The following is an 18,991-nucleotide window of genomic DNA, read 5'->3' as shown; positions in this document are numbered from 1 at the left end:
GTAGTTGTGATTGCTAACTGGAGAACTTCCCAGAGCTCCCTAGAACGAGTGGCTATATAATGCTATCTGAGCCGTTGATCCTAGTGCTCCCTATGCTCCCGGGGAGCATTGGGAGCGTTGGGAGCGTAGATGCTCCCCGTGCTCCCGGGGCTGGAAGGGAGCGCCGGGAGCACCCCCTTCTGGCGTTATGATTGGTCCAATGTTTCCGTGAATGATTGGACGGGACGTCCTGCGTCCTGCAAGCCAAGACCGTACGGGTCCTAATCCGTGACACATGTCCCGTCTCCAAACCGTGACGTCATTACCCACACAAAGTCCAGACAGCAGCCGGATTCGAGCTGTCCACAGAGTTGTACGCCGATCTTGACCGGACGTGCCGTGGCATGCCCATCGTGGGGTCGAGCGTCAGACGGAGTGGTGAAAGTACCCAGGTACCGGGCAAAATGCCTGTATACCCGCCTTCGCGCCCACTCCCTCGATTGTCCGTTTTCGAGGAAGGTACCAATGACAGCTAGGGGGTCTATATCGTCATCGCCATCCCATGCTCGCCGTTTACCTGACTTCCCAGTTCCAACGCCCAATAAAAATGAACCAATTTTGCCAACTTCAGATGATGACGATGCCTGGCCCCTTGCCGTTCCAGTCAGTGTGATTCAACGCTGGAAGCACAACCAACCATTCATGGAAGAAGAGTGGTTTCAACATCGTAGAGTCCCACTTCACGCGATATTTAACGTAGCCATCAATTGACTTCTGTTTATCTTACACAGCTAGCTACCAGTCCCAGTTACACACGACGGATTTGGACTCCTGTGCTTTCAAAACCCAGCCCACAAAACTACAACCACGATGGCATCACAAGCCGCCTACATGGTCGAAAAGGCCGTCGGACACGGAAAGGAGAATATCAAACAAGACGTTTCCAAGTATGAAGGGGTTGACGATCCAAACGAAACCATGAAGGCGTTGGTATGGCAGGGCAAGCAAAAGGTCGAAGTCGGTGGGTGGCCCCGAACACCGGACCCGAGGTTGAGGATACACTGATCAGACACTGACACGAGTCGCCTTTCAACAACAGTTGAGGTTCCAAAACCCAAAATCCTGGAGGACCAGGATGTGATCCTGAAGGTCACCGGAACTACTGTCTGCGGGAGTGATTTGCACTTGCTTCACGGCGCCATCATCCAGCTGAGCAAGGGCGACATCCTCGGACACGAGTTCTGCGGCGTCGTCGACCAAGTCGGACCGGCGGTGAAGAATATCAAGGTCGGAAAGCGGTATGTCGCCGCCTTCCAGATTACGTGCGGAGAGGTAAACACCCGAATATCACCCACCCTCCTTTGCGTGGCTTATTAGTGCTAACAGTTGGCTTGGGGGTAGTGCTTTTATTGCAAGCAAAAGCTTTCCTCGCAGTGCGAGAAGACCAACTCCAACACAACCGCCAAGGCCATGTACGGCTCCCGAACCGCCGGCTTGTTTGGGTACTCACATTTCACGGGTGGTTTTGCCGGCGGTCAGGCCGAATACGTGCGGGTGCCGATCGCGGACGCCAACCTTCTAGAGATACCGGACGGTGTTCCTGATGAAAAAGGCACGTTCTTGCCACTAGTTACCTCGTGCGTGTCACGCGTTTGTCTTGTCTAACCGCGCCCAGCTCTTTACCTTTCCGATGTCCTTCCCACCGCGTACAACGCCGTCAAAGACACTGCCGTCTACCCCGGCGACCAAGTAGCCATCTTCGGTGCTGGGCCCATCGGTCAAATGGCCGGTGTCTTTGCTCTGGGGGAGGGTGCCAGCAAGGTCATTGCCATCGACACCGAACCCCGACTTTCTGCCATCTCTCAACGCTGGCCCGCCGAGCACAAGGACAAGCTCCAAGTACTCGATTACAAAAAGCTCAGCTTTGGCATTACAAACAAGGAGACAGTGGTCAGTAAGCTCAAGGAGCTGTGCGGCGGGCGCGGGCCAGACGTGGCCATCGAGTGCGCAGCCGGCGAGTATGCCAAGGGTTGGATGCACTGGCTGGAGATGTCGCTCGGTGCCGAGACGGACACCAGCGAGATCCTCAACGAGATGATTGAGGGCGTGAGGAATTACGGCCGGGCTGGAATCACGGGAGTGTATGTGGGATACGTAAGTGAAGAAAGAGTCCTAATTCTCCGCATTGATTGATGATGCCTCTGCTGACGAAGGACAAGACCAACCACCTCAACGTGGGATCTTTGATGCAGCGCGGTATTCGTCTCATCGGTAATGGCCAGGCCCCTGTCATGAAATACTGGGAGGGGCTTCTGTCGAAGATCCAACAAGGCGAATTAGACCCGACCCAGATGCTCTCACACCGCTTCCGCATCGATGACATCGACAAGGTCTACTACAAGTTTGACTCCAAGGAAGACAACATCCAGAAGGTCTTCGTGGAGACCAAGTTCTCCTTCCCGCGGGCTGAGGGTACGCCGGAGTTGACCACGCTCTAACAAAAGAAAGGTCCACGACTCCACGGTGTGCTGGATAAATTTTGTTATGGCGTATGCTGCTGTACAAGTGTCACTACAATGAGGTTGGGCGGTCACTTTTGTCAACTGTACTATTGCTCTTGGTATAATAAATAAATCCGAAAACTCCATAAATTGCGCATGGCACGGGTGCTTGACCACGCATCGTCTTTTTAGGAAACCACTAGTTATCAAATAGCGAAACGAACAGGTCTGCCCCAGATCATACATCAACGTCGACATCTGTACGGGCGGTACTACCTAGAGGATCGTGAGGCGCCTGAGCCTGCCTGAACCCGTCAAATACCCAGCGACCACGACACCTTCCTATTTCTCACTTTGTGTTGTCCCCTCGCCACAATGGGTTCCTTACCCTTCAAAATGGCATGCCCCAGAACCTCCTTGCAGCTTGCAGGGCCTAGGTATCACAGTGAAGTTCCGCAGTTTCTTTACATACGGTTTCAACTACATAGTAAATAGTGGTAAGGATCGTAGTTCCCTTTATCTCCTCAGATATTGCCACCAGACAGCACCCCCTCTCGCCCCAGAACTTGCCAAGTTCCCACTGCCACTTCCGGCGACAATCCGTTCATTGCTTTCTGCAGGCGTTCCACCACTACCCTCGCGCGGAGAAACCGAGATAAGTGACCTAGGTTGTGGATCATCCTTGAATCCCCCCTGAGCCCTCCAACAACGTTCGTTCTCGACGTGTTTTTCGAGGTTACTCGCCTCTCCCCACCTCACAGCCCAATCACCACGGGATAGCACCCAAGCTGGCCCCGACTCGAGAGCGGATGTCCGATGGCTGCACATAGGCTGTCGATAGACTTCCGCAACGCGTCGGGCGGTGGCCAGATCATGGTTAGCTAGACACCTGAGCCAAAGGGATGCTACTACTCTCGTTCGTTAGATTGTCCCATGGAATTTGTGATAGGCGTCCTCGGAAGACCGGGAGCCACACCTACCATCGGTTGAGCACGGCGTGTCTTTCTGCATGTGTAGGCTGTGAACCCCGTCGCCTCTCAACTGACCATGCCGCGCCAGATACCACTGTCCTCGGGATCTGAAGCGGAGAGTGAGCATCGGCTGCGGTCATGGAAAGCTGTTTCGTGACCATTGTGTCGTGTGCTGCGCCCTAGTAGAGGTGCTCATCGAACACAAAGGTGTCGGCCAAGTAATCCTGGTCCACTTGCTGGGTCGATTTACTCGATTTTGTTTGGGAACGGCTTATGGCGATCCCCCGGATGGCCTCGGCCAATGACATATTGGACTGGGCCGACATAAGGAGCAGCCGCTTCGCCTCGTCTGCGGTCAACATGTCGACTGCTCCGGAGAGGTCTGACGCAAGGCTTGTTGATGACTGTGATTGGGCGTCGGCAGCTTCAGATGCGTAAAAGGTGGTGGGACAGTCAGCTGCCAACACTAGCGATGTGATGTCGGCAAGCGGAACCCGAGGAGAATTAGGATTTCTCGTGAACTTGGCTCCAAGCGGTGAGGATGTGCCAAGCGACATCGACCTCCGTCGAGAGGGCGAGTAAGGTGATTGGTGATCTAGAGTTGGGGAAGGCAACCCGTGTGATGCTTCGATATTTTCAAGCCACGGCCCAACCCTGGTTCGATGGCTGGTGGGTTTGTTGACTTTGGCATCCAAAATCGAGTGCTTGGGCCCGGAGTTCCGGCGTATGTGTTGGGCCGCGCGGTTATTCCCAGGAACGATGGCGGGACGTTGAGGCCGAACAAAGTCAACTTGGATCGGGTGGCGAGCGAGGATGGAAGGAACTCGTGGAGAGGAAGCAGAACCTTGACCGTGGCGCGCATGGGGGGGGGTGGCTTTGGTAGCCAAGACGGGGCTTGGAATGACCTTCATGGTGCAGACTTGTGAGAATCTCGGAGATACCACCCGCAATGGAGTGGGAGTATAGTTGTCGGGAAAAGTTGAGCAGTTGTGATATCGACAGGCTGCCAAGGGCTCGTAACTGACGCACCTGGTCGAGTTATAAGACGCGTTCGGGTGTTTATACAGGGGTACGCGCTGCGGGGTCTGTTGTCTCACCCCACTTGCTAAAAAAGGAAAGTTCGGACCTGTCATGGCGCGAGTGGCAGGGGAGTTTTGGCCCTGTGCCGCGCATTCTTCCCCAGTCTTCCTTGAACAATAACATTGCAAAAACAATTGTCAATTCCAAGTTGGTTGCCAAAGTGACACGACAATTCATCACTATACAGTGAACTGTTGAACTGTTTCCCTCAAAGTAATAGCATAAAGACTCCTGAGATCAGGGAAATCGCTACCACAACCATCCCACCGCTCTTGTCCCTCGTGCTCTGCGCCTTGTTCTCATCCACCGACGCGTTTGGAGTCAAAGTTGGGGTTGAAGTTGTCGTCGACGATGCGCAACTGTAATTCACGCCCGATGTGCTAAACAACCCTGACCGTCCATTTGACACGCAGGCCCACCCCCACGTGTCCGTTGAGTCCGTGACCGCTGCGGCAGCCGTCGATCCGATACCCGCGCAAGCTGAGGGAAGTTCTTGGGACCCGAGTATTGCAACATCTGAGATTCTGATGCTGGTCGAGTTGAAGCAATTGCGCTCGTTAACTTCGGGTACCTCGTCGTTGTCGTCGGTAAAGATGATGTCGGCACACTATTGTCGGTCAGCCCCATTCACCGAGGGACCGACCCCGTCAGTCCACTGCGGCTACACTCACAGTGAACAATCCAGCGCCATGCTTTGCCGCTTCAATCACTTGAATCGTCGCAAGGTCTCCGCTCTTGACCTGCCCCCTCACATCATCAGGAAGTGTGAGCTGGGGAAGACAAACTGAGCCTGGATACGGGTTATCCGTTGGACCTTGGAGATAAAACTTGGCTATGGGCTGTGAGTAGTTCTCTGGCTGCTCGCCCAATCCAATGTTGATGTATATCAACGCCGAAGCATGACCGGTAAACCAGCCCGGTTGGAACGCAACAGCACCACCACCGATGGGCCAATGCGTGCGGTTTGTAGTAACGGGGAGCCCGCCGCCTTGGTTAGGGATATCAAGGATCGTCAGTAAGTCATCGTCATCTCAATCACCAAGGGACCGCCAGTACGTACACGGATACATCCACTGCATCCCAAATGGAAACTCGTCAGTGTGGCCCAGGTTATTACCCCTCCAGCCTGGATAGGTTATGACGACATGACCCTGAGCGAGGCCCGCCAATTGCAGGCACAGCGCCAGAACGAAGTTTTGCGAGATTCGATTCGACATGTTGTATGCATCGACGACGGGGGCGCATGGCTCAGCTCTTTGGTGTTTTCCAACAAAAGCCGCTCGGCCCGGCCCCGGGGACTGTTACTCTTATGGGCAACAGATTTCAACCAGTGCCATTGCAGTCCCTGGTAGGCTGTGCCGCACTATTGCAGAAGCATGGGTGCGCTCTGGCAGGTTACATCCCGATGGCCCAGCATGTTAAATGCAGGAAAACGCCAGCGGCAACTCGATCCCGATCGTTAAGTCCGAGAGACACCTACCAAGCAACGTGATATGGATGACTCACACAGAGACTCGGACTTGGGACCTGGCCAGGAAGAGAAGCATGAATCTTTGCAAAAGGTATCTTCAAAAGGTTGGGTTAAATAATCCGACAGATCAAGGCCACAAGTATTTCCTGGCTCTTTCATAATGACGGAAATGAAACAAAACAAATAGCCTCTCTCCACATCCCCGTTTCCTAGGGCGTTTAGAGAGAATCCCTCATTATTATTCATCTTTGCCTTGGTCTCGTAGGTCCTTAACACCTTATTATTAGGCCAGGAGCACGAAACTGCTGTGTACCTCCCTGCCTAGATGGCTGGGTTCTGACCTTAGACGACGGCCCGCGAATGAACACCAGTCCGGTAGAAACCGTAGTGCCAATCGTAAAGAATATTGAAAAAGAGGAAGAAGCTGCCGGGCCTGTCAGCAGCACTTCCAAGCCAGTCAAATTCCTGTCCTCAAGAGTGACACTCACAATGCAATGAAACTGAAGGCCTCAACCGCGAGCAGCAGGTCGGAGTGACTATTGCTCCAGTCGGAAGCGGTGAAGGAGACGGCGACGATCCAGAGGTACGAGAAGATCAAGTTGAACAGGAGAATGAAGCCTGGCGAGATAACGAGGAAGAAAGCCAAGGGGAAGAACGCCGTCGTGAGGACAGACTGTTAAATGTCGGGGTTAGTCACTGTTCGCCCATTCCTCACAGGCTATGAAATGTAGAACTTAGTATCCCACGACGTACAATCACAAGTTCATAAATGATGTGGTCTCCGCCCCATCCGCGCGAGACGAGGTAGGCGAGGATACCCATCACGATCACGGCCGAAACCCATACTAGCGCGCTGCTCGCAAGCAGGAAGGTGGTGAGCCCTGTGCGGGCACGAGTGTCTCCGTGGACCATGGTGTATGATCGGGCGCTGCCGCCTGCTTTAGCAATGATAGGAGTTGGGTCGGAGAAGATGGGGGCGTCAGTGGTGTTGAGAGTTTATTTACTGGCAATGGCATAAAATTGTTGGACGGCCCAGGGAGCGACTCGGAGTCCTAGAAGATGACCCTTTATATCACTTGCATCCATTTTATTGGCTATGACGCCTTTTCCAGTTTTGCCTTGACATCGCGCACTTATGATGGACGCATGACAACCCACGTCAGATATTGCATCTTGGGCGAATAACGACGAAGATCATTTGGATGGCGGGTGGTGGCCCAGACGTGAATCTGCCAAGATTTTATGCCATAGTCGCCACTGGAAACACCACTCATGTGGTGCAGGATAAGTGCAGCTGACAGCATTCGCTTCCCCATTGGTGTACCAATCCAAGGTGGTGCAAGGGCGTTGCCAATAGTTGGGCGAATGAAGTCCAGCCAAGGGAGCATCGTCGACGTCATGATACAGCCAAGACATCGACCAAACACATTCGGATCCCGTGGTTTCCGACCTTCTTGTCAAATGGTCGAGCAAAACCAAGGAAGCGGGCGGGAGAGGTATGAAAATTTGCATGTTGCGCAATTGCGTGGTGGTTTTCACAAGACCGCCGGACTGCGATGTAACATTGAGAGTGCACTAGATCCATGTGGCGGCAGCCAACGGGTTGCGTCCATATGTTGGATAGGTACCTACCTAGGTATGTAGGTATCCTTTACAAATCAAGTGTTCTGTAATACGGAGTCTGCAAGGAACGGCTGGTCCAGAGGATGAGGGCACGTGGTATCCCGGAAGAGCTGTGCCGATGGACAGAAGCTTTCTGTTCTGACCGTACGGCCTCTATCCAGGTCAACGGGCATGCTGCGGAACGACGGGACCTCCCACAGGCTGGCCTGCCCCAAGGCTCGCCCCTCTCCCCTATCTTGTTCCTCTTTTTCAACGCGGATCTGGTCCAGCGAAAGATCGATAGCAACGGTGGTGCGATAGCCTTTGTCGATGACTTTACCGCCTGGGTCACAGGACCGACGGCACAAAGCACACGCAAGGGCATCGAAGCAATCATCGACCAAGCACTAGACTGGGAAAAGAGAAGCGGAGCGACATTTGAAGCAGACAAGACAGCCGTCATCCACTTTACCCGCAAGGCCTATAAAGCCAACTCGGAGCCCTTTACGATCAAGGGTCAAGATGTTCAGCCGAAAGACCACGTTAAGATCCTTGGAGTGGTCATGGATGCCAAGCTCAGGTATAAGGAGCATATCGCAAGAGCGGCCTCCAAAGGGCTCAGCGCGGCGATGGAGCTGAAACGGCTCAGTGGTCTATCCCCGGCTACGGCGCGGCAGCTGTTCACCGCCATGGTCGCGCCAGTGGTGGACTACGCATCCAGCGTCTGGATGCACCAATGTAATTGGAAGACCGCGCCGGCCATACACAGGGTGCAGAGGGTCGCGGCGCAAGGGATCATAGGAACGTTCAGCACGGTAGCAACACGCGTAGCAGAAGCAGAAGCTCACATCCCCACGGCTCAAGATCGATTCTGGAAGAGGGCGATCAAGATGTGGACGGACATCCACACCCTACCAGAGACGAATCCACTCCGCAACACCACTTCCCGGATGCGCAAGTTCCGGAGATCCTACCGCTCCCCTTTCTTTCAAGTAGCAGATCTCCTCAAGGACGTCCCATTGGACAGCCTCGAAACCATCGCTCCCGTCGTATTAGCGCCATGGGAGAGGCGAGTCCGCACTACGGTTGACAGAACGGGCATCCAGCAAAAAGAGACAGAGTGGGCGGTCCGGATCGCCGTAAGCAGCTCCGCACGAAACAACATGGTCGGGATCGGAGGAGTCGTCCGTCTCCCGCTGCCGATGCGAGATGGCTCAAGGAACGAAGCCTTTAGTGTGACGCTGGGCTCCAGGTCGGAGCAAAACCCGTTCTCAGGCGAGCTTGCGGCTATTGGGTACGCGTTGAGGTTGATTCGAAATATCAGGTACCGAAAGATCATCCTTGCCACCAGCAACAAGGCAGCCGTGATGGCCTTGGAACGACCACACCAGCAATCAGGACAACAATATCTCTGTCAGGCGTACGATGCGATAAGTGCCTTACGCAAGGCGGGAAACACGATATCGGTCGTCTGGATCCAAGCGGGTACCAAAAACGAGCTCCTGAACACAGCCAAAGCGAAAGCAAAGGAAGCAACACGGCAGGACGCTACGCCACAAACGCAGGATCCTGCCATGCGGTCAACAGCCCTCCGTATCGCATGGGCAAAGCGGGCACCGCCCACGTCCTTACCTGACAAAGTGGGCAGACATTCCAAGAGAGTCGATATAGCGTTACCAGGGAAGCACACCCAACTATTATACGACCACCTGTCCCGAAGCGAGGCCGGCGTGCTTGCTCAGCTTAGAACAGGCATGGCCAAGCTCAACACATACCTGCATCGCATCAAAGCAGCACCGTCAGATCAGTGTACGTGTGGACAAGCCAGAGAGACAGTGGACCACTTCCTCTTCCGATGCAAGCAATGGGATCAACACCGTAGGGAGATGCTGCAATGTACGGATGTCCACAGGGGGAACCTCTCCTTCTACCTGGGAGGAAAGTCGCCCTCGGATGACAAGGACTGGTCCCCCAACATGCGGGCGGTGCGGGCGACGATACGTTTTGCCATTGCCACAGGTCGTCTGAGGACTGAACAACAACAGAATGAAGCAAACTAACCTCACCATCCTAAACCCCGACTAACAACCCCCTTCATCTCGTATCACACGGAGTAAGCGCGCTTCAGCCGCCGAAGATAGGACGTTGGACACTTGGAGACTAGCCTTCAAGCCAGCTTACTATTCGTACAACTAACCCACGAGCATCCGCAGCAGAGAGGGCAAAATTGTAAGGAGATAAGCCAGAAAAGGAGGATGTACGGGCTTCATGAGATCAGGATCCATTTTAGGATATGTATTAGTAGATTGTATGATAGTTGCCCTTTCGGGTTAGGCCCGCCGGGCGGAATAAATTGTGTGTGTGTGTGTGTGTGTGTTCTGTAATACTTATTATCCAACGAAACCTCCCACGCCAGCCCTTCACGCACCGTCCCTCCTGAGAAGCTCAATGATCTTCGTCGACTTAGTTGCCTCATGTAGTCAAATATATCGAGTGTTACGACAAACATTCCTTTCTAATCCCAACCTCGACCCGTCCTACGTTCTATAACGCGAGGATTGTCCTCATCACCTCCTCGAGCTTCTTTTCTGGGTCCGCATTCATGCTACGCGACCTCCACGCTACAAATCTGTCAGGGCGAACCAAAACGCACCCATTTTCATCCACCTCGCGCTTCTTGGCCCAGTCGAAATAGACATCTTCAAAGTCCTGCTTCCAACCTATCGAGTACGCGACAACTTCGACCCCTGTGGATACGGAAACGGACCGAGCGGCGTCCTTCCACTGTTGTCCCCCCGGGCCGGTCAGCAAACAGAAGCGGCCGTGTCCCGCCAAGTCAATGGTTGAGATAGGCTTGGTGGGAAGTCGTTTGTTAAGCCAGACGTGGGGCAGGCGGCGGCCGGGGTACGTCGTGATCTGGTGCGTCTTGACTTTGCATGCCCCTTTGGGCAGCACCGGCGGCGGGCCCTGGTCGGTCAGGTACACGGCATCCGATTCGTAGCGCTGGTTCATTTCGATGCCGAGGCCGTGGAACTCGGTCGTGGTATTTTCAATGGCCTCCTGGAAAGCTCGTCTTCTTTTGTGGCCCTTCTCGCCCTGGTCGTCAAACTCTGCCAAGATCTCGAGGCGTTTAGCCTCGTCGGTCTCGAGAATCCCCATCGTCTGTTGCCATTGGCTATGATCCCGGAGACCTTGGTTCGCCCGGGTGATGATATCTACCCCCACAGGCTGGCGTTCTTTGCTGAAAGATTCCAGTAGTTGCGGCCCTGCCTTTCCGGACATGACGTAGTCAATCTTCCACGCGAGGTTGAAAGCATCTTGGATACAGGTATTAGATCCTAGGCCGTTAAACGGCGGGTGACGATGCACTGCGTCGCCGAGGCAGAAACTAATTAAAGCTAAGTCAGCAAGGGGGCGAGCAGAGGCGCGCCTGGACTCACATATTGCCATCAGAGTAATACTCGGCCACGATTTCGTTGATCCACCATTTACTGGAGTGTAACAGTTCAACTTTGACCGAATCATCGCCAATGAATTCCTTCACTCTCTCCAGATACTCCTCGTTGGTTGCGTCCATTGCATCCGCGGTCAGGTCAGCACCAGGGGCAGGCAGGAAGATGAACATCCACTCATTCCACGGCCGCACCATGCGAACAATAGTGGCCCATCCCCAAGGAGGGGTATTCATATCCTCGGGGCGGAACACCCAGTGCAGGTTGCCGATGCGGTTCGCGATAAAATGCGACATGTCTGCTTTCACCAGGACGTTCAATGCCAGCCCCTGTCCGGGCTTCTTGATGAGTGGGATCTTCAGCTCACGGACGACCTGGCTCCTAGCACCATCGCAACCAAACAAGTACCGGGAATGGATCTTGTAGGTCTTTTGGGTCAGTTCGTCAAGGACCTCCGAGATGACGAGGTCTGGCGACGGCCGAGTGAGGCCGATCAGTTTGGTGTTGAACCAAAGCGTCCAGCCTTCATGGATTGCTCTCTTGGTAAGGATTGGCTCCAGGAGTGTCTGGGGTAGGTCGACATGATCGCAAGGGCTAGCCGCCTCATAGTCACCCTAGCTCGTCGTGTCAGTGTGGTGACGGAGTCGAGGGTTGCACCGCGTTCCGATTGCGATTCGCCGAGTCGATGTCCCGGGCTGGTCCCTTACTTTATGTTTTGGGTCGTGACCCCACGAGTACACTCTCGCAAATTCCTCCCCAGCCATACTACGGCACCATCTGGTATGTGCCATGTTGTGGCTAGGCGTGGCAACCTCCAGACAGTCCTGCTCAAGGCCGATATCCCGCAAACATTCTACCCCAATCATTGTTAGCCGAGACAGAGTTGTGTTTGTTGATGACCTAAATTACACACCAAGTCCAGCCATGTTGGTAATATGAGCACGGGGTGTTTCTGCCGTGCCCGGCGCCGCGGCGATTAGGATACCCTTTCTGCCTACATTATAGACAGAGTTAAACATCTCTTTCTCGTAAGACCCGTGTTAAGCGGCTGCACGCGGCCACACGGACTTCTACCCGCCCAATCCACCAGGGAGGTACCCGAACATACCATGAGCGGCAAGGAAACAAGCAAGGGAGGCTCCAGCGGGACCTGCCCCTACGATCAAAAGATCGGTCTTCACAACCACCTCGTCCGCCATCTCCAATGCTAAGGTCGTCGTCTGGCTTCCGTTATCCTAGGACTTGTTTACAGCAGCCAAGTATGGCCATGAAATACTAATCGTATGTCTTGAGGATCTGCAGGGCTGGGAGGGCAAAGACTCGTGGTTGAAACCAAGTCCCCTGACTCAGCCATGACAAAACCGGGTCTTCCCTCCACTCGATGAAGTCAAAAGGCGAATACCCCGTTTTATCCACAACCTACCAATGAGCGTACAAAACAAGAACCCCGCTCAATTTAAGGAGTGCGGGGAGGCGGGCTCGGCGAAGGACAGCCGGGATAAGCCTGACGCCCACTTGTTGTCAAACCCGTGAGGGGAGCATATCGTTACCCGGTAGTAAGGGAGAGAGGGGATTTTACCCCTTGGGTCAACCAACAGTGTGTTTACTGCTTAACAGCCTTGACGTTTTTAACAACTAATGAAGGAACAAGGATCCCTTCAATAGACCTTGATGAGTTGCGATCTCAACTTTACGGCACTTTTTGAGTGAATGGAAGATTGACGACATTATTTCTAGATCATTTCAGCTGTGTCAAAACCGCAAAAGAATTCATATCAGTCCACACGATCCAGAGGCCGCATCCTCAAGTACATGCCGTGTTCGGGCTTGATAGTGATAACTCCCCTGGGGACAATTTTTGACTCATCCATAGCCAGGTCCCACGAAAAGGTTGTCACCAGCGCAGCGAGCAGACACCGCATCTCGGCCTTTGCGAACTCCTGGCCGATGCAGCTCCGCGGCCCCTGCAGGAAGGTCAGGAAGTCATAGTTGCTCTTGGCGCCACCGTGCCGATTCGTCTTCCCGTCATCGGCGTTGATCCATCTCTCGGGGCGGAAGGTGCCCGCATCCGGACCCCAGATCTCGGGCGAGCGGTTGATCTGCCAGATGGAGATGACCATCTCAGTGCCCTTTGGAATGAACTGCTCCCCTATGCTGGTGTCGCAGAGCGCCTCGCGCATGGTCACTGGGACGGTGGGGTACAGCCGCAGTGTCTCATGCATGATGCCGTTCAGGTAGGGCATTTGCTTGAGTAGACCGATAAGGTCAGCGGAAGGCTCGCCGGAGACGGGGTCTTTCCCGAGTGCCTCCGTGACCTCGTCCCGTAGTTTCTTTTGGATCTCTGGATGCTTGGCAAGGAGGTACGCTGACCAGGTGAGTGCCGAGGCTGTGGTTTCGTGACTAGGGGACATGGGTCAGCAGCGAAGCGGGAATTACGTTCCGCGATTTGACATACCCTGCAGCCAGGAAGGTGAGAAGCTGGTCTTTGAGGACCTCATCGTCAAAGTTGTTGGACTTGATCAGAAGGGACAAGATGTCGAAGTGGTCGTCATCCTTCTGGACGATTGCGTGCCTCTTCTCCTTGATCAGATCTCTGCAGATGTTGTCAAGTGATGTGGTCAAGTAAACAAAGAGCTTGTTCATCTTCCACGGCAGCAACCTGATGAGGGAGAAGCCAAAAGCCAGGTTTAGGGCGGAGAAGACGATCTTCTCCCGGTCCGGTTCCAGCAGTTCCTCGTACAGTTCTTGGAGAGGATCGCTCGATTTCTCCACAGCGTTTATCTCACGGCCCATGCCGGCAATGCCGATGATGTCGAGAGTGACTTTGCTCGCCCAACCAGTCAATTCGAGCACGGCCGATCCCTTTGACTCACTGGTGGCGTCGTTGGCAATCTCGCTTCGAAGTTTTCTGGTCAAGATGCCGGCCTTGGTCCACATCATGGGGTACAGATCCGTAATGTGCCGGGCGTGGAAAGCAGGCAAAGTGTTTTTACGGAGGAACTTATGGTTGTCCTCTTCTAGGGTGATGAGGCCCTCCCCAATGATGAGGCGCAAAAACGAAGCGATCCTCCTCGGTTTGGCGAAGTCGTAGCATTTGTGCGAAAACAAGTCGGCCAGCAGCCGAGGTTTAGCGACGAGGATATGCCGCCTGAAAGCATCCAAGACGACCAAATCTTGATCCGGATACCGTTTGACTAGGTCAAGGAACAGGTCTCCAGCAGGTCCTTCTTTGACGAGGAGGGTCCGATAAGCAGCGCTGATGATTGCCTGCAAAGGATTTGGTGAGCATTCCCTGGAAACAAATCCTTTCGAGGTTCACTTACTTTTGGCCCAGGGATTCGCCGAAGAGGGCTGAAGACGTTGGGATACAAGAGTGCCCAAAATACGATTCCCAAAACATAGTTGACCAGGATTGTGCCGACGATGGCTGTGAACCCATCCTGTAAACCGAAGTAGTCTGGCAGTAACTTGACAATTACAAGATATTCAACGGCCCCAGCGATGGTAAGGCCAGGAAGGCTGAAAATACGGGAAGCAATAGCCATGATGTGCGCCGCGAGTGCTAGTTGGACGGGGGGTGAGACTGCTAGTGGAGTTCCATCGAGGAGAAAGCCATAAAAGTGATGATGATGTTCGCCTGGCAAAGGTAGGGGACAAGTGGAATTTGATATGGACTTGTTCGAGGGTAACCTAGGAATGGTATTGGGAAGAATGAACCAAGCATGGTCAACTGCTAGTTTCCATCCGCTTGCTGACTCCCACGACGCGCGTTCGATGTGGAAGGGAGAAGAGTTGCCAACGGCGAGAAGCCGCCTCCACAACGAAGAAGCATCATCGCAGTGGGGTGGACATACAAGTTCATCCCCGGATGCCGCTGCTTGTGTCGATCAAAGTGTCCTGGAAGCCCCACTTGGACTTCGGAAAGGAGAGCATGTCCTTCGTCCCAGGATTTCGGATTGCGACGCTACCCCAGCCCGAGCAGGTCGCAAGCTCCATCCCCATTCAGCTTAGTGTGCGAGGTTGAGACATTCCCCGCGGAACGGGTAGAGCCACGCGACGGTTGTGATCGATCCTTCGGGACGGAACCGAGGAACTGCCTCCTGCAAAGATAACGAGGCCTTTTTTAGACAAGCGTGCCGCAAATGCACCTCACGCTTGTGTTGTTTTGGATTTGCCTAGTCACTTTATCAGATCTCGTCCGCGGTGGTTCAACTTGGCTGGGACCTCGGTGGTACTTTGATCATCACTCGTCATTAGGTACCTAAATCGTAAAGACAACGAGTGTATTAAACCCGCGAATTAACATCGTGCTAAATAAAGCTGGAAAGATAAGAGACCCAAATTTGTTCCCAATCCAAGTGGAAAGCGAAAATACATGATCCCAAATCAAGAGCCAAGGATGTATCCGAAATCCAGCACTGGGTTTCCACCTTGCGCTGGACCTGTCACTGCAGGTTGTGTGGAGTGCCTACCACAGGACCATGGGTGTCTTCTGCCGAGCCGGGACTCCATCCCGCGGTCGGGTGTATCCACGAACGCAGCAAGATCTGTTCCTGTGCCCATCTCGTTTTATTGATATCATCATCCCCCACGACTACCGCAGCTCGAATCCCGATGCCGGCGTTGAGCCGTGCCAAAATCTCCGTCGCCTTTACGCTCTGATCTGGGGTCACGTACGCGCAGGATGACACCAGCCGAATCGAGTGAACAATGACTATGGCGGCAGCCCCGTCGTGGGGGGACGGTCCCGGGGAGTCCACCGGGAGCAACATCGCCAAGTGCGTATGGCACGGTCGCGAGGATGTCGTCTATCACAGTGGTGACATCCATCTCAAGAAATGGGAGGTACTCGTCCAACATCCTCCCAACACCGCCGCCTTGTTCTTGTTGATAATGGTGCGTGATCATGCTCATCAGCAGGATGAGACGCGCAGACCGGATCAAGATGATAGTGCAAGCCGTTTCGACGTCGTAGTGCGTCGTTCCGGATGCAACCTGGCCCAGTGCCGTCGGCGACCCGAGCCTCTTGAACATGCTCTGCCAATAATCTGCTGCTTCAATATCCCAGCGATGGAAGTCGTCCAGCGTCTCAGAGCACTTTTGTATCACGGATAATTGTTCCTCGGCATCGAGATAAACACTGCCCGAGAGCAGCTGATGTCGGAGCACCAGCGTCTTGGACATCATGCCGAGAGCGCGGAGTAGGGGGTCGAAGACGCCCCAGGCGCTGGCAATGGCCCCTGGGTCGACATACCTGTCATCGTCATGTATGAAGGAGTAGACATGCTGCCAAAGAGTCAATACGGCCTCCTAACAGCGTGCCCAGCAGCTGGGCCGACATGGAAACACGCTAGAACTTACCAACCGAATGAGTGCTAAGAAGAGGAGCTCTGCTCCCCGTCTGGTCGCAATCTGCTCCAGCCCCCGTTTCTCCACGAGGTAGTAAAGCCCAGGAGCGTGCTCGCGGGCGCCACCGGCTTGTTCACCGCAGATGTCGTTTAGCATGCAGAGGAGCAACACCGACGTTATGACTTTGTCATCGGTGGCTTGCTCTTCGGATTGTATGAGGTTTTGCAACATCCGGATGGCGCGGCTATAGTTCTCGTATGACTGAACGCGGAACTTTTCGCCGCCAAATTTGTTGTACGCCGCCATTTGGGCGACGCTGAGGGTGGCCACTTCCAGGAGGCCATGGCTGTGGGAGTCGTACAGGCTGGGGAGGAAGCTCAGGTGACCTGGGAAGCCATCCTCTCGGTTTGGTGAGACGAAACGATGGATAAAATAGAACAGTGAGACGTTGTCGTAGCAAGGATCTGGTGCGCGAGGAAGAGCCTGGATCAAAGGAAGATTCCCGATGCCTCGTTGCTGCTGCCGTTCCGGTGTGTGACGCAGCGATAGTATGGGCTGTTGTTTGCGCCGTTGTCGTTGCTCACCGCCCTTCCCTGTCACTCCGGCTTGCTGGGAACTTTTGCGTCTCGGGGTCTTGTCCTGCTGTTCTTGTTTGCATTCCTGCGCCGCCACTGGACCAGCAGCCGCGACAGAGGCGGGACTTGAGCGGTGTCGAAACTGAAACTGATCCGTGTATCCAGTGCATGGTTTACCGTAGATTGCGCAACGGCGACATGATGGTCTGGTTTCGTCGCACTTTTAGCCAGTGACAGTTAGTCCCTCCATCGGGCGGGTCAGGGGGCAGCATCCAACACCACCAACCTTTACTTTCCGCTGGCGACAGCGCAAACAACCCCTGCTAAAGTGTCCTGGAAATACCATCGTTCCCAGCTCAAAGCAGACGCGGAGCCGGAAGCGGGTGATAGGAACCGCTGCAATGCCGAACGGTGGAGGAGGTGGGAGAATATTGGGCCGAGTACAAATCTGGGGGAAGGCCGAGCTTGCGACGCCAGAGCGCTGCCACGTTGAACATCAAGCCTCAGGCAAGCGCGTCGCCCCAAGGACACGTTACTTAGTGTGGTTTAGCTTGCGATGCATGCCGAGGTTGTATCCGGCCTAGCATCCCAGCCAGATGGAGCACTGTTGCAGATCTTTTCTGGGGGTTGCCGAGGGGCATCTTCAGCATCGGCACAACACCAGAAATCGACCAAGCAAAGTACGGTGCACAGGTGAAATCGTGACGAGGGATAGTGTATATGTAGACTAGATTATGAGGCCAATTTCAGCATTCTCCATACTCCTGAATATTGTTCTCGCTTGTCACCCGTTCTGCTAAGTTCAATCACCAAGTGTCCCCTCCGCACTTCACCCATCTCACCACCTACCCCAAAGTTGACATCATCTCGTCTTTCTGAGGCTATCCCTTCGGCATGGCTTCTTTTCTCTATTCCCCCGCTATCGACATGTTAGCATCTCTGGGCCGGATAATGCTCTCGCCCGTTCTATCGGGCCCAATCCTCGTGTTTATCACGTACTACCCTGATACTGTGGGCCGTATCATCGACTCGGCCGCCAAAGTTGTCCCGGAAAGGGTGATGACATCGATCTTATCCCGCCCGCCCCATCTCGCGACAACCTCTCTTCGTGTTCTTGCCGTGTTGAGCCTCGTCCGCACAGTGAACGGCGTGTTGAACACCATGGCCTCCAACTCTTGGCGTCTCACTGCGGCAAAGGGGTGGGACTGGCCGAACGAAATTGCCGTGGTCACAGGCGGTTCGAGCGGGATCGGGAAGGGAATTGTCGAGAGGCTCGTGGCCCTTGGTGTTCGCGTCGCGGTATTGGACATCCAGGAGCTGCCCAAGGAGTTGCAAGGGAATCCACGCATCCGATTTTTTCACTGCGACGTGACGTCGGCCGAATCCGTGGCGGCAGCAGCAGACGCAGTCCGCAGCGAGTTTGGGCATCCTTCCATCCTCGTCAACAACGCGGGGATCGCCCGGCCTATGCCCATTCTTAAGACGCCAGAGGAGTACCTCCGTAAGATATTCGGCGTCAATGTCATGTCCCTGTGGTTTACGACGCAGCAATTTCTCCCCCGCATGATCCAGCTCAACAAAGGCCACATTGTGACTGTGGCAAGCATCGCGTCTTTTGTCGCTCTCGCCACAGCCGCTGATTATTCGGCAACAAAAGCTGGAGCTCTGGCTTTTCACGAGTCGCTCGCGTCTGAGATCAAACATCAATACAAAGCCCCGAGTGTTCTCACATCCGTCATCCATCCCAACTTTGTCCGGACGCCACTCGTCGACGGGTTTGCTGGCCGCCTTGAGCGCTCTGGAGTTCGGATGCTCACAAGCGACCGGATTGCGGATGAAGTCATTGCTCAGATCAAGAGCCGGAGGGGTGGCCAGCTGGTGATTCCAAACTCGGCTACTGGCATATCTGCAATTCGAGGCTGGCCGACATGGCTCCAGGAGGTCATTCGTGATGCCGTCGCGAGGGGAGCAGTGAAACCGTAGGCGAGGACACTCCGGCACTGGAGGGATG

General features: G+C 54.3%; 8 protein-coding genes across 8 annotated transcripts; 3 read left to right on the top strand and 5 right to left on the bottom strand.

The window, feature by feature from the left end:
- Window positions 1-849: 849 nt before the first annotated feature.
- Window positions 850-2,477, top strand: CHGG_08365 (uncharacterized protein; the record flags this gene model as incomplete). The annotated part of the gene is made up of 5 exons (XM_001226291.1): window positions 850-1,000; window positions 1,079-1,311; window positions 1,414-1,573; window positions 1,655-2,133; window positions 2,193-2,477. The coding sequence occupies 5 exons, from the start codon at window positions 850-852 to the stop codon at window positions 2,475-2,477; spliced, it is 1,308 nt and encodes a 435-aa protein (XP_001226292.1).
- Window positions 2,478-3,630: 1,153 nt separating this feature from the next.
- On the bottom strand, window positions 3,631-5,748 carry CHGG_08364 (uncharacterized protein; the record flags this gene model as incomplete). The annotated part of the gene is made up of 3 exons (XM_001226290.1): window positions 3,631-4,635; window positions 5,203-5,519; window positions 5,592-5,748. 3 exons carry the CDS (start codon window positions 5,746-5,748, stop codon window positions 3,631-3,633), a joined length of 1,479 nt encoding a protein of 492 aa, XP_001226291.1.
- Window positions 5,749-6,344: 596 nt separating this feature from the next.
- On the bottom strand, window positions 6,345-6,914 carry CHGG_08363 (uncharacterized protein; the record flags this gene model as incomplete). The annotated part of the gene is made up of 3 exons (XM_001226289.1): window positions 6,345-6,435; window positions 6,491-6,675; window positions 6,756-6,914. The coding sequence occupies 3 exons, from the start codon at window positions 6,912-6,914 to the stop codon at window positions 6,345-6,347; spliced, it is 435 nt and encodes a 144-aa protein (XP_001226290.1).
- A 794-nt stretch (window positions 6,915-7,708) lies between these two features.
- CHGG_08362 (uncharacterized protein) lies at window positions 7,709-9,664 on the top strand (the record flags this gene model as incomplete). Its single annotated transcript, XM_001226288.1, has 1 exon — window positions 7,709-9,664. The coding sequence occupies one exon, from the start codon at window positions 7,709-7,711 to the stop codon at window positions 9,662-9,664; it is 1,956 nt and encodes a 651-aa protein (XP_001226289.1).
- Window positions 9,665-10,148: 484 nt separating this feature from the next.
- Window positions 10,149-12,255, bottom strand: CHGG_08361 (uncharacterized protein; the record flags this gene model as incomplete). The annotated part of the gene is made up of 5 exons (XM_001226287.1): window positions 10,149-10,992; window positions 11,045-11,670; window positions 11,764-11,909; window positions 11,970-12,050; window positions 12,165-12,255. The coding sequence occupies 5 exons, from the start codon at window positions 12,253-12,255 to the stop codon at window positions 10,149-10,151; spliced, it is 1,788 nt and encodes a 595-aa protein (XP_001226288.1).
- A 576-nt stretch (window positions 12,256-12,831) lies between these two features.
- On the bottom strand, window positions 12,832-14,601 carry CHGG_08360 (uncharacterized protein; the record flags this gene model as incomplete). The annotated part of the gene is made up of 3 exons (XM_001226286.1): window positions 12,832-13,456; window positions 13,512-14,323; window positions 14,380-14,601. 3 exons carry the CDS (start codon window positions 14,599-14,601, stop codon window positions 12,832-12,834), a joined length of 1,659 nt encoding a protein of 552 aa, XP_001226287.1.
- A 1,036-nt stretch (window positions 14,602-15,637) lies between these two features.
- CHGG_08359 (uncharacterized protein) lies at window positions 15,638-17,326 on the bottom strand (the record flags this gene model as incomplete). Its single annotated transcript, XM_001226285.1, has 3 exons — window positions 15,638-16,366; window positions 16,418-17,128; window positions 17,324-17,326. 3 exons carry the CDS (start codon window positions 17,324-17,326, stop codon window positions 15,638-15,640), a joined length of 1,443 nt encoding a protein of 480 aa, XP_001226286.1.
- Window positions 17,327-18,141: 815 nt separating this feature from the next.
- CHGG_08358 (uncharacterized protein) lies at window positions 18,142-18,963 on the top strand (the record flags this gene model as incomplete). Its single annotated transcript, XM_001226284.1, has 1 exon — window positions 18,142-18,963. The coding sequence occupies one exon, from the start codon at window positions 18,142-18,144 to the stop codon at window positions 18,961-18,963; it is 822 nt and encodes a 273-aa protein (XP_001226285.1).
- Between the last annotated feature and the right edge of the window lie 28 nt (window positions 18,964-18,991).

This window comes from Chaetomium globosum, genomic scaffold, assembly GCF_000143365.1.
Source record: "Chaetomium globosum CBS 148.51 scaffold_6 genomic scaffold, whole genome shotgun sequence".
NCBI classification, from domain to species: Eukaryota; Fungi; Ascomycota; class Sordariomycetes; order Sordariales; family Chaetomiaceae; genus Chaetomium; species Chaetomium globosum.
Note: the sequence above shows the minus strand (reverse complement) of the source record. Positions and strands in the feature narration are given on the sequence as shown.